The sequence below is a fragment of the Serinus canaria genome, chromosome 1, assembly GCF_022539315.1.
Source record: "Serinus canaria isolate serCan28SL12 chromosome 1, serCan2020, whole genome shotgun sequence".
In the NCBI taxonomy this organism is placed as follows: domain Eukaryota; kingdom Metazoa; phylum Chordata; class Aves; order Passeriformes; family Fringillidae; genus Serinus; species Serinus canaria.
The window spans coordinates 1,113,221-1,127,215 of NC_066313.1; the positions used below are offsets into that span (position 1 = coordinate 1,113,221).

The window sequence follows — 13,995 nt, forward strand, 5'->3', positions numbered from 1 at the left end:
TGCTTTTTGCTTTGCACAGTTATTGTGTGGTGATTTTTAAAGCAGCTCAGCCAGTGCTTCCCAGAGCTGGAGTGCTGTGTGTTTTCCCTGGGGAGGAGATTAAATGAACACTGCCTTTCTCACTTCTATTGATTGTGGAGATGATATTAAATTAAAATAAGCCACAAAACAACTTTGGATTTCTTCTACGAGGAATCTAATAAATTTTGTTCAATATTTTTCATCTCATTTTCTTTCCTTCTGCACCAGTGGAAGGCCTCAAGCCCAGAAGAGACAGAGTCCTGTCATGTGCAGATCCATGGGAAGTAAAGGATAATTTCTTTCTGTTCCTGACATCATGTGTCAAGTGGGTTTGAGCCTCTTGCTGTTATTTTTCATTCAAGGTGACGAGGCAGGACAGACATGGCAGGAGGGGAGCGCTGTCAGCACCAGGAGCAGGAATTTACAGGAGGTGTCTTGGGTTTTCCAGGGGGAAAATCAGAGCAGGATGCTGCGTGCTTTGGTGTTGTCAAAGCAGACCTCTACTGAGATCATTCCTGGTTGTTGGATCCAGACTTTGGTTTGTACCCAAGGGGATGTAAGGCATGGGGACCATCATGGGGGAAGCACAGCTTTTGCTTCCATGTGGGAGCTGGCTTGGGATTATTTGGGGGATAAAGAAGAGCCAACAAACAAATCCTAAAGGCTCAAAACCAATAGGATATAGAAATTACAGGATTGTGGAGTAGTTTTGAGTCAGAAAAGACCTTTTAAAGGTCATCCAGTGTCCATGGGCAAGGACACCTTCCACTGTCCCAGGCTGCTCCAAGCCCCAATATCCAGCCTGGTCTTGGACACCTCCAGGGATCCAGGGGCAGCCACACCTTCTCTGGGCACCCTGTGCCAACGTTTTATCACCCTCACTGTAAGAAATGTCATCCTCATATCTAATCTAAATCAACCCTCCTGCAGTTTGAAACCTTTCCCATTGTCCAATCACAACAGGCCCTGCTAAATAAAAAATGCCTCATGTATTTTTAAACCTGCTGGATTTGGAGTGCTGGGAATTTCCAGACATGTTTCTTCTGGCACAAATTGCCCCAGATTCTGCTACTTTCTTGTTTTTCACTATGTCCAAAAAAAGGAGCAATCCACACTAATTTTCCTGTACCTTTCCCATCTCTGCTTTGCCTTAAAATAGAAAGGACAAGTTTTCTTGCTGGAGGTCAGCACTTATCAAAGTTTATGAGATCAGAGTGGAAGATAGTGCAGTGCAGGCCTTCTTTTTGCATCCAAAGCTATCAAAGCTTTCTTGATAGAAATTGTATTTATTTGAGCTGAAATGAAGGCAAACCCAGCCATAACTTACCTGCAGAACAACAAAAGATACCACGGTAAGGAAGAAAGCAGAAACTAAACCTCAAAAAAAAGTAGAAATACCAATTGAGTCCCTAGCCCTGGAGGTTTTAAAATAGGTGTGGATGTGGCATTTGGGGACAAGGGTCAGTGGTGGCCTTGGCAGTGTTGGGGTGGGCTTGGACCTGATGATGGTCCTGAAGGTCTTTTCCAAGTGAAACAATTCTGTGGTTCTATAAATACACAGTTGCCTCCATCTGCCTGAAATAAATCCTTCAATACTCAGCTGGATGGAAAATCTTACCCAAACCCTCCCTTTTCTTGTGGTTTGACTTATTTCAGGCTCTTTTTTTTAAGGTATAACCCCAATGCTGCAAATTATGGTCTGAGTAAAGGAGGGTTTCTTCCTGATTTTGACAGTGGGTGAGTGCTGGTGGCATCTCAGAGGGCACAGGTGAAACATTTGTGACAACACAGGACTGTGTTTGTCGTGGCTGGTGACTGAGGACTGGTAATTGAGGATTATTACTAAAGACTGCAGCAGTTTGTGGGATTCAGGGCTTATTTGGAGGAATTTTCCAGCAGCAAAGGTCAGAAGAACCTCTTGGAGCCCCAAGAGCCTGTCATCTAGATCCCTTGCAAATGAGCAGGGGACTTCCCAACCCCAGGGCACACACAGCCATCACCATCTGTGCCCATGGCAGGGAATTGGGATGGTCTTTGAGGTCCCTTCCAACCCCAACCAGTCTGGGATTCCACTAAACCATGTGCCAGGAAGATAAAACCCATGAAGAAACACAGGAAAATACACAATTTTAGGGAAAATACATTCCAGAGGTGAGCTGGGGTTGGTTTAGCACCCCTGGCAAGATTGTCAGGAGGAAACAGGAAGAGTGTGGAGCAATGAATGTCCTGGAAAAGAAATTATGAACTGGAGAGAAGGGATATTTCTGATTTAAGATTCTCATCATTAATGCTCTGCTTGCAATCACTGGATCTGCAAATAACTTTCAAAGGAGCTTCTTGATTGCTGGAAGGGTTTAGATATTCCTGGGTACGATGAAAACACAGTTCTGTGTAGCCTAAAAAACAACAAAAAAATCTGTTAAACTGCTGCTTATCCAACATTAACTACAGCAATTTTTAATTAACCTGATTTAGAAGCCAAATATATCACTGATGAAAATGAGAGGGTAGAACATCCAGTCATTTATTCCAGTACAGTGGCCATGATTGTTGAATTAGATTTATTCAAATAAACCTCAACATTTTGCCACAGAAGTCAGTGGTGCCAGGGTTTGGGAGCAGTGGGATTTGGGGTGTGGGAGGGGGGACTGTGCTGTGGCTCTTTTGGTGCTCAGAAGAGGGAAGCACAGACCCACGCTGGCTTTTATTTAATAGAATAAAATATTAAAAAAGATGGGTGTAAATCCACTGCTAATTGCCTCCTTCCAGCTTTGCTGGCAGCCAACAGGCAGTATCAGTGGGGCTTGGCATGGAAATACTCTCCAAGGGCCATTGCACTGGCTCTGCTCTGGGATGCTGGCCAAGGGGACACACAGATAAACTGAGTGGTGACACACAGCAGAGCCAAACTGTCCACCAGCAAAGCAGGGTTGACGTGTCCTGGTCCCTCTGCCAGGGGGGTTTACTCAGCAGCACCTAAGGAGGATGGAGTTATTCAGGTGTTGCTCTTTTCTGTAGGGAAAACCTGCAAGAAATGGAAGGAAATGAAAAGCAAAATGGTGAGCAGTGACAGGACCCCAGGGAAGGGCTGGAGCTATACCAGGTTTGGGCTGGATTTTAGGGAAAGGTCCTTTCCCCAGAGGTGCTGGGCACTGCCCAGGCTCCCCAGGGAATGGGCACAGCCCCATAGAGCTCCAGGAGCATTTGGAGATCACTCCAGGATGCACAGGGTGGGATTTGGGATGTTGGGCTGGATGATCCTTGGGGTCCCTTCCAGCTCAGGACATTGTGTGACTCTGTGGAAAAGGAGCAGACCAAGGTGCAGAGGTTGTGGCTGTGCTCTCCACAGGGGACAGGAATTTCCAGCAAAGTAGGAGTTGGATGCTGGACACCTGCACTGTGTGGGTGCACACAGGCTCTGGGTGGGTGTGCCACGATTTGCAGCCCCCAGTTCCATCACACAGTTCCCCTGAACTCCCTCTGACCTCAGCCAGGGAGGCTGATGCAAGCTGAAGATGCTCTGCAGCCCTGCCCAAAGTGCCCATTAAACCCTGCCTGGCTCCAAAGGGTCCTTCCAGATGGCCTGGCAGGTAATCAGGTCCCTCCTGGGAGCAGCACTTGTGCAGCCATGGGTGAATCCAAGGCTGGCATGTTTTCCTGCAGGATCCCTGCCTTCCCTTCAGCAAGAAACTCTGCTTAATGGAAGTGCTGAGCTCTCCAAAGTGCTGCCACGCAGCCCAGGGAAACCTTTCTGATATTGCTGTGCTGCTGGGGTTTTGTACATGAATTCCACGTTCAGAGTATGGATTTTCCCAGCAGTTTTCTCCAAAGCACAGTGAGCACACCTGCATTCTGCATTCTGATCCTTGTTTCCTACAGGAATAAGGATGAAATATTGATGATGTCACGTGTGGAGCACATTCATGGTCCTTCCTGTCCCCAGAGAATCCAGCTGTGCTTTCCCTCGGTGGCCTCTGTGCTCTCACAGGTTGTTTATTGCTCTTCAGGGGTGCCATCCTTGCTTGATTGATAAAATCCTCATTGCTGTTTTCCTCTCCTTTCAGGTTATCCAACAGGCTATCCCACTGCTGCCCCAGCCTACAATCCCAACATGTATCCAACCAGCAGCCCCGGCTACGCCCCAGGTAAAAATCCTGAGAAAGGCCTGAAAACATTCCTTGCTCATCCATTTCCAAGCACACACTGCAGAAGAAAAATCATATCTCACCCATCAATTCGACTTTGAGATGTTTATTTTGAGTGGTGCTGCCTCAGAAGAGCTGCAGGATTTTAGCACTTCCAAATGAAGCTGCCTTTTGAGCTCAGTGTGCAGCAGGAAGAGCTGCTTGCACAAAGAACACAAAGCTGGACTTTGTGCCAGTCTTGCTAAACCCTCTCTTCCCCTTAATTGCCAAGTTTTCAGTCTCCCAGTTGTCATAAAATCAGTGGATCCCCAGGCTCAGGCGCTTTCCAAGGCTGATGAAACAGGAACGAGGGGTTTGTTGCCAAAATCTTTTGGTTTTGTCTTCCTCACATCACAGTTTACACATATTCCATAAAACTGTTTATTGTGGATGGTTCTGGAAGGGATCTGTTGTGTTTTGTTTGGGTTTATGTGCTTTTAATAAGGTCTTTAGCTGCATTTCTTCCCATTAAAGCCTTAACATGGAACATGAAACAATTTTTGTTCCCCTGGATTTGTGCTGGCCACCCTCCTTTCCCCTGAAGGATAAAACACTGGAGGAATTAAATGAAAACAACTCCATAGAATAAGAAAAAGCCCATAAATTTATTAGTAGCTTGTCCTGCCAGAGGCTGGCAATGTCCTCCCTGCTCAGCCAGGAATGTAAAATACTGCAGCATTCTGGCATTTTGGCCTGGATATTACAAAATGTCACTTGTCCCCAGTTGTGCTGTGAGGCAGCAGCTCCTCCACTGAGTGGGCACATGGCCAAGGGAACACCCAAGTGAGAGGAAACCCCAAATCACTGAAGGACAGGGATTTTTGGGGGGGTCTGAATTGCTTCTTGTACATCTTAGACACCATTTAATAATTTCCATCTTGGAAATCTCCTGATGTCCAGAGAGCTGACAGGTCATTTTTTATGGAGAACAAAAACCTTCCAGTGGTTAGCACAGCTAAGCTCTAAACTAGCAGGGAAACTATGAAAATTAAAATTCAGAAATAAAATTGGAATGAAAATGCTGAAACTTTTATAGAGTTTCCCATAAATCATGAGGGCAAGTTGGAGAGACCTGGTTTAGGTAAAGGTGTCCCTACCCAAGGCACAGGGTTGGAACTGGATTGCCCTTAAGGTCCCTTCCAACCCAAACCATTCTGTGGTTCTGTTATAAACAATTTTTGCAGCTCTTGAAATCAATACCATTTAATATCACAGCAGGATTTTAAACCATTTTAACCACTCTGGGGAGCAGGAGCAGGCTCTGCTGCTCAGGACCTCCCAGCACCACACTCAGTGGTCCCTTCTCAATGAAAAGCAGGCTTCCAGGAGGAAAAAAATCAGAGATTTTGAGAGCTAACTGATGGAAAAGAAGTGCCATAAAATCTCCCAACAGTGGGGACATGTGACAGAGTGACAGCATCCTCAACTGTGTTAAATGGAATTGGGCTGAGCTAATTCTGTGGTTCAGTGGCTGAGCTAAAACCTTCATCAGTACAGAGAGTGTTTCCTCAAATTGAAGGAGCTGCTGTCACACAGGAGGCTGGAAAAAGCCTGGAGAGGAATGTGCCCCTGGTGTCCTTCAAACACACTGGGGGTTAAAATCTTGGGCTTCTCAAACAGCAGACTAATTCTAAATACGTTTATAGGGGTTTTAGACATTGAGTCTAAAAAAGAAAGAAATGCTGCATGTTCCCAGGAGAATAACTGCTCCTGAACATCCCATCCATGGACAAAGGTCCTGTTCCTAAGCTCCCAGGCTGGGCAGGAGGTGGCTCCTGCTGGCAGAAATCCCTCCAGCTCACTAAAAAGCAATCACAAACCCAGGGTTCATCTGATTCTCCATGTGGAGATTACCCAGGGAAAGGTGTCCCTCAATACTGCTTGGAAAAGAGGCTGGAAAGGGTGGGAAGAGCTTGTGGTTCTGGATTCTTGGGAGGTACCTGCAAGCAAGGTCTCTTGAACAGAACCATTCTGTCCCAGCTTGATCACCCCCTCTGCTCCACCCTGAAGGTGCTGCTGCTCCCTCTCAGATGTCTCTTGCCTCAAACCTCATGAATTTTGCTGGATTCCATGGAAAGTCTTGGCAGGAGATCAGCCCCTGAGCGAAGATAATTCCAGTTTTCAAATCCCACCTGCTTTTGTCCCTGATGTTCTCCAAACACTCCCTGATGCTTCACTGGAAGTCAGCCATGCTCATGCTCTTCTCTTGACCTCGTGGTTCCCAAAATCCTGGGATCCACATGGGAAATTAAATGGTGTAGTGACCTAAGCCTTGCAACAGCATCAGAGGGAAAGAAGGAGAGGAACTTGGAGAAGTCTGGAGCCCCCTTGGTCCAGTCCTCCAGTGAGGAAAGGGAAATGGTGACTGGAACCAGTCTTGATTGCTCCCTCTCCCAGTGCCAGGTTTCTAGTAGATATTTGCTGGTGTTTGAGCCCAAAAGATGTTAAATTATTCCCCTGATTATTCCAAAGGAGCCTTACGAGCAAGGGCACGAGTTGGACTGGATGATCCTCGCTGATCCCTCCCAACTCAGGATGTTATGTGATTCTATCAATTCCTTTCCATTCCACTTCAAGTTCCTGCCTTGTGTGATTTTCCTGCTGTATTTTCCACAGTTTTTAAAGGGACACAAGGCAAAACACCAGCATTGCAAACTCATGCTTGCAATAAGCCTGTTTTTTTAGGACACTCTTCTTAAAAAATCCCTTTTAAGTATGCAGAAATGAGCATCTAAAATCACTCTGCTGCAAGAGACACAATTAAGAAAAAATAAAATTATGTATGGCTTCATTATGCCTGGTGCATGTTCCCTGGCAGGCATTCTGTCTTGCTCATGGTTGTTTTGTTTTAACTTCCTTCATTGAAGCCTCCCTTTTTTATTTTCCTGAAAGTAGGACACACACTTTGCTCGTGGAGGCTGGCTGAGGCTGGAGCTGTGTTTATTAATAATGCAGGGCAGAAGTAATGGCTTTGCCCTCACAGAGCAGGACTGAAATCAGCCTCAGAAATGAGGGATCTGTATGGGAATATCATGGGACAGGTTGCAGGCTCCAATCCCCCATTCCTGCTCCTGGATCCTGCCTGGAGGAAATGCTGCTTTGCAGAAGAGAGCTGCAGCATCAGCAGTGCTCTGAGCCATCCTCTAGAGGTGCCCACCCACTCTTTGGGGACACCAGTGGGTCCCCTAAGGGGCATCTTGGGGTCTGGAGAGGTGAATATCCTGTAGTGCCTCACCAGGCTTCCCAAGAATAAATGCTCTCATCACTTTGAGGCACTCAGGCACGGGACTGCCAGGGAATTAAGCTTATTGCAAACTTTGTTCAGGGCTGGAGGCTGTATCCATCACAAATGAGGTTGTTAGAGGGAAGCAAGATATCCTACAATGCTTTGAAAGGGTTCATATTTTTGTCTTTTCCACTTAAAATAGGTCCTGAACATTCCCACTTTATCTAAAGGTCCTGTCAGGAAAACAGAGCAGTCCCAGTGCTGCAGAGACCACAGCTCACATTGTTTGCTCAATTCCCACTGGCTGACTTGCCAGGGGTTAAACTGATAATTAAGAAAAGCTCTTTATTTTATTTATATTTAGGTGAGAGGATAAACCAAATCTAGAAGACACTGGTTGGAGGTAGCCCTTAAATGATATTAGATAGCCATGGCTGGATTGTGATCCCTGTGAATTACTGCAAAGGACCAGGAGGTATTTATGTTCCTGGAAGCCTCCTTGGTCCACCTTTTGTGTAGTTTTAAGTGATGGGTTCTCCAAGGATCCATGATTTTATAAAGAACATGCAGAGCTGTGGCAATCTCCCAGCCATCTCCAACCCAAATTGCCTTGATTTTGTGGCAGGTTTAATGAGGAGAGGGAAAACCACAGAGGAAGGATTCGTGTAACATTGGAATGAATTGTCTCGTCAGTCCCAGAGATTAAAACCTCTCTGAAATCCAGAGGCAAAAGTGAATCTGATTCTGAATAAAAGCATAAGTGAGGGAGTGTTTCTGTGGCAGCCCTGGGAGTTGCTCTCCAGTGTGATGTTCCTGAGTGCAGCCTAGCATGGAAAATAAAGCAAGGCAGCCTGGAAATCCTTAATAACTCCCAGACCTTTGGGAGAGGGCAGACACTTGGAGCAGAAAATGATCAGTGACTGAGTGGAGGAGAAATTGGGCTTGAATCTCTGACTTCCCACAAACCCCCTGGTTTTCTGTTGGAGGAGGAGGAGGGAGGAGCAGGGTTCCACATCTCCAGCCATGGAGCAGCATCCAGGTGGATCCCACACCTGTCAGTATCTCCCACAGCTGCTGATGGCCAGCAAAGCAGCACTGCTGGGTGTCCTCTGTGCTCCCCATCCCTGTCTGTGTCTGGGAGAGTCTCAGGGGGGATTGCTGGACCAGCAGACCTGCAGCAGTGCTTCCCTGCACTCTCTGGGAGGTGGATTTCCATCCACTGGGATGTGTTGTGCTGCTGCTGGCTGTGGCCCCGGTGCCAATTCCTCCTCAGCCTCCCCAGTCCAGAGGATTGCTCCCAATCATTCCCAGCCTGTAGCCCTCTGGCACTCCAGATTTACAGCTGTACCTTCAGAGAGGGTTAATTCAGAGTCTCAGCCGATGTGGAGGGTGTGGAACATCCTTGGGACTCCAGGAAGATTTCCAAGCCCTGACTGAGACGTGAAGTCCCTTCTGTGGGGCTCTGCACCTCAGGGGTAGGAACCTGGAGTGAAGAGATTAACAAGGTGATTCCAACGTGACATAAGTGTGGGAAGCTGTCTCCCATTGCTCTGTGTGACACCTCTTCTCTGTCTCCACTCAAGCCACACTTCTGATGAAGCAGGCCTGGCCCCAGACCTCCTCGTCCTGTGCCACCGAGGGCACCTTCCACCTCCCGGTGGACACCGGCACGGAGAACAGAACCTACCAGGCTTCTTCTGCAGCATTCAGTAAATCAGCTTTCCTTCTGGGGGGTTGCTGGGTTGGTTTGTGCCCGTTTGCCTCCCCTGCTGGGGGGGTGATGTGTGGACAGGGTTTTTTGGGATCGCAGAATCAAAGACCGGTTTGGGTTGGGAGGGAATTCAACACCGTCTTGCTCCAAGCCTCGTGGGCACCTTGCACTAGACCAGGCTGCTCCAAGCCCCATCCAGCCTGGCTTTGATGGATTAAAACCATGAAGGATCTTGAAAAGGAGAGCACTGACTCTCCTGCTGCTCCTGCAGAGGAGGAATTCCAGTGGAGAAGGTGAAACCTCTCTCTTAGCTGAGTGTTTGATCCCTGGGAGCAACCTGGGGTTGTTCACAGGTGTTTATCTCCAAAGGGACATTATTCCCCATTCCCTTAAAACTGAAAGATCTTCAGAATAAAGCCTGATTTTCAAGGAGCACTGTTGAAACTCCCACCTTGTAACCCAGGCTGGCTGAGCAGGAGCAGGGGGAGGAGATGCCATTGAGGGATCACAGTCAAACAGGCTTTTCCAGTGCAGCCTTGTCATCTCATCCCTGAAGAGGATAAGCAGTGCCTCCAGGAGGGCTGATAAGCTCCCTGATAAACCCTGGGATGCTTTCCCTGGTATGTGGGGTGTCCTATGGCCCCTGCTTAATCTGGGGCATGAGGGTGTGGGGTCAGAATGTTCCTCACCTTACAGCTACTCCAAACTCCTTTTTCCTTCTAAATCCAATCAATTACACAACAAGGTGAGAGGAAGAAATGTTTTTTGTTTTTTTTTTTTACAAAATGAGTTATTTAAAATAAATATTTTGCGAGCCTCTGGGAGACTTTCTCTTGGAAAAAGGATGTCCCTACCATTCCTTGGGGTAGGGGCTGTACAACAGGCATGGTGAAGCTCTGTAGCCTCCTCTGGGCTCTCTCCAGCAGCTCCATGTGCTCCAGCTGTGTCCCCAGGGCTGGAGGCAGCTCTGCAGGTGGGCTCTCACCTGAGGGAGGCAGAGGGGAAGAATTGTGGGCATCCTGTCAGTTCCTTGCCCAGCTGAGGAATCCTGCTTGTAGTGAACCCTGGAAACAAGCAGCAACACAAAATTCCCCACTGAGCTCTTCCCCCCGCCCCAAGAAGCTTTTTATAAAAAACATTTCTGTGCAAGCCAGGGCGCTTGTGAGCTGCAGGATCAATAAAGCTGAGATTTCTCGAGTGACATGAGGGATTTAATCAGCAATTTTAATAGAAGCTGGAGCTTAAAGGCTCGCTGCTGCTGAACACAAAGTGGCAGCAGCACGGGCCACGCCAGCCTAATCCTAATAAGGTGTTAGTCATAATTAGGTTTTAAAATTATCTGCCAGACAGAGAGGAGCCTCCGTCATTTGTGTCATTAAACCTTGTTTTCACATTGTTTTACCTGCAGGTTGTTCTGTTTTTTCCCCAGTTTATAAACACAGCAGATTAGATCTGCCTGGGTTATTGTGTTTTAATACCTTTTTAATATAGGAGATAAACTGTCTGTGATTCATCAATCAGGAAACACTGCAAGTCTTGTTATTCAAAGTGGTGAAACCACACAGGCTTGAGCAGGTCCACACCTCTAGACACCCCTCAGAAATGAAGTGTGACACTGAGAACTGGCAGCCTCTGAGCTGTTTGTTTGAAAAAACGAGTTCAGAATAGAGAAAAAAAATCCATTAGATGAAAAACCAGGAGGTTGGTTGGTCTGTGGCTGACGCTGGGTTCTTGGAGGAGTCCTCATGGAGGAGGCTGCACTTCTGCTCTGATCAATATTTCAAACCTTTTCCACTTCTCATTTGGAGGCGGTTGCTCTCCTGCCAATGTGAGTGAGGCAGAGAGTCACAGCTATTCCCCTCGTTAATTAACACCTATTTTTCCAATCTGCAGTAATCAGGAGGGGGTGAGATGCTGTTTGGGAATTCCTAAAAGCTCCATGTGTTCTTCGCCCTGTTTCAGTGCCTGGAGGATGACGTGGGATATTAGCCCTGAAATCTTGGCCCTCTCTAATTGCTGAACAGTGGTGGAGTAAATAAGTTAAATAAATTTGAGTTAAATATATTTGAGTGTTTTGGCTGGGCTGAGCCTTGCCTTCTCCTCTCCATCCCACGCAGTCTTCGGGGCCCATTCGCTCAGGGGATGGTTTCTCCCAGCCCTCCTGCCAGCCCTGAGCAGCCATGCCAGGCCCTGACTGGCACCCCTCTTGTGTCTGTGGCAGGGTACACCGCGGGGACCCCCTACAAGGTGCCACCAACCCAGAGTAACAACGCCCCTCCTCCCTACTCGCCGTCTCCGAACCCGTACCAGACCGCGATGTACCCCATCAGAAGTGCCTACCCCCAGCAGAACCTGTACACCCAGGTAGGTGCCACCTCCTGTCCCCATCAGAAGTGCCCACCCACAGCAGAACCTGTACACCCAGGTAGGTGCCACCTCCTGTCCCCATCAGAAGTGCCCACCCACAGCAGAACCTGTACACCCAGCTAGGTGCCACCTCCTGTCCCCATCAGAAGTGCCTACCCCCAGCAGAACCTGTACACCCAGCTAGGTGCCACCTCCTGTCCCCTCAGCCATGCCCCAACACACCTGAGTCCATTGCAGTCCAAGCCACCCCTGCACAATCCCAGCCACAGAATCTGCCCTTTGTCCCGTGAACCTTTGTAGCTCCTGAAAGAAAGAAGTGATGGAATAGTTGCCCTGCACTCCCTTTAATCCAGACCTTCAGATGTTCTCTAATGTGGCTTTCACTAATGCACAGGGAGACAAAACGATTCCTTCTCTAGCTGGACTCCTTAGGTTGTGAAAAAACCTGGAATGATGGTGGGATTCTTTTTTTTCCCCTTCTCCAACAGGGAGCTTATTACACCCAGCCCGTGTACGCGGCCCAGCCTCACGTCATCCACCACACCACGGTGGTGCAGCCCAACAGCATCCCCTCGGCCATCTACCCCGCGCCGGTGGCCGCGCCCCGCACCAACGGCGTGGCCATGGGCATGGTGGCTGGCACCACCATGGCAATGTCAGCAGGTAAGGAGGCCTGGCCAGAGAAATTCCCCCCGCGTCCCAAGCGCTGCCTCGCTCCGCCTGCTGCCTTTCCTTGCTGGGTGCTGCTCCTGTGCAGGCAGAAGTGCAGTGATTTGCCCCAAATCCTGGTCTGACTCAGCAGAGGAGACCTTTGGTTTGGCTCACTCCTGCATCCTTAGATAGATTATACTGTATCCTTAAATATATTGTCCCTTCCTCTTTCTGTTCTGTAAGTGAAGGAATAATCAGGTTGGTTCATCCTCAAGTAGTTGTATTTCCCTCAAGCTCTTTTTTTAAAGACACTTATGGTCATGTTTTTGTTTGACAAAATGAATGTTAACCTTGTTTTATCTATCCCAGTTCCTCTACATTTTACATGCAGAGTCTAACCAAAATTAATACCACATTAAGTAAGATAGAGGCTGGTTCACATTAAGTAAGATAGGGGCTGGTTTTATTTTTTTCCAAAGCTTGTATTTTTCTCCATAACAATTCTTGGGATTGTATATTGAATTATGCCAAGAAATGCATCATTCATCCTTTTGCATCTGCATTAGCTGTGAAATAGAAGTCTGTAATGGGACACAATCCCTATTCCAAGCAGAGATATTGCAGCCTGGATGTGACAAGAACCACTCTGAGAGATTTACTGTTTCCTATATTGAGAAGTGGATAAATGTAATTAATTCACGTGGGATGTGTTAGAATTTCATTAATAACATTTGCAGAGAGATACCCAGAAACTGAGAATTTGGTTTGAGCACCCAGATGCTCCCAGAACAGAGTAGTCCAGGGCTGTGTTCTCTCTCCCCATGAAGGCACTGTGCAAATTTTGACCTAAGATCCCTCTGTTGACCGGTTGCAGACTTAGAAAAAGGCTCATCTTAATTTTCCCTGGAGATCTGTTGGGTTTTTTCCTCATCTCCCTTTGCATCCCTCATCCCTCCCAGTTTGTTTCAGATCTGTGCAGTGATTTGCTGTCCCAGTTTAGCACAGTGCTTTCAGCAGGTAGATGTCAGCAGGTTGTGGCCAGCTTTGCTTCCTGTCTTTAGGGACAAGGAACGCTGGAAAAAACCAAGGAAAACCCTTAAGGTTAAGAGCCAGAGGTAGCATGGAAAATCTGGAGTTTCAGGTTTTCTTACTCTGTTTGTGGTGCTGGCTGATCCCAATCACGTGGGTCCAACACCTTCAAATCAGGTCGGGCAGGCCGAAGAATTATCTGGGGAAAAAGGGGAAAGGGAAAAGTGAAAAAAGGGAAAAGGAGGAGGGAAAAGGAGGCAGCTGATGCTGTTCCTGCCCCACTGTAGCCACGGATGCCAGCTCCTCTGTCCCGTAACAAGTGTTTCTCTGTCCCTGCAGGAACCTTGTTGACCACCCCCCAACACACCGCCATCGGAGCACATCCAGTGTCCGTGCCAACGTACAGGGCTCAAGGAACCCCCACCTACAGCTACGTACCTCCACACTGGTAAACCACTGGCCAATCCATGTGAGTGCTGCCTCCAAACCCCATCCAGCCTGACCTTGCACACTTCCAGGGATGGGGCTTCTCTGGGCTCACAGGGAGGAATTCCTTCCCGGTATCCCATCGAACCCTGCCCTGTGGCAGTTTGAAACCATTCTCACTGCATTCCCTGACAAAGAGTCCCTCCCCATCTTGGTGTCCCTGGAATATTTCCTTTCCCCTGCTGGGAGATCACGCTGTTCATTAGCACGGGGTTGTTGCGTGCGACTGCCTGTGTGTTCCTGTCATGCCTGGGATCCCAGAAATCCCAGCTGCTTGTTCCTGCAGCCCTTGGCCCATCATGCCCAATTACCAGCACAGG

The 13,995-nt window shown here is 48.0% G+C and overlaps 1 protein-coding gene across 6 annotated transcripts in view; it reads left to right on the forward strand.

Annotated features, from left to right (window-relative positions):
- Window positions 1–13,995, forward strand: part of FAM168A (family with sequence similarity 168 member A) — a 127,992-nt gene that overhangs the window by 108,974 nt on the left and 5,023 nt on the right. For 2 of the 6 annotated variants that reach the window (XM_030234400.2, XM_030234397.2), the window contains 5 exons: window positions 4,086–4,166; window positions 9,015–9,140; window positions 11,364–11,506; window positions 11,998–12,172; window positions 13,529–13,658. In XM_030234400.2, coding sequence (XP_030090260.1) covers window positions 4,086–4,166; window positions 9,015–9,140; window positions 11,364–11,506; window positions 11,998–12,172; window positions 13,529–13,641 — 638 coding nt within the window. In that variant the 3' untranslated portion in view covers window positions 13,642–13,658. Of the gene's footprint in view, window positions 1–3,040; window positions 3,081–3,900; window positions 4,010–4,085; window positions 4,167–9,014; window positions 9,141–11,363; window positions 11,507–11,997; window positions 12,173–13,528; window positions 13,659–13,995 lie in introns of those variants that run through there. The other 4 variants (XM_030234401.2, XM_030234399.2, XM_050972126.1 and 1 more) reach the window with 3 other exon arrangements.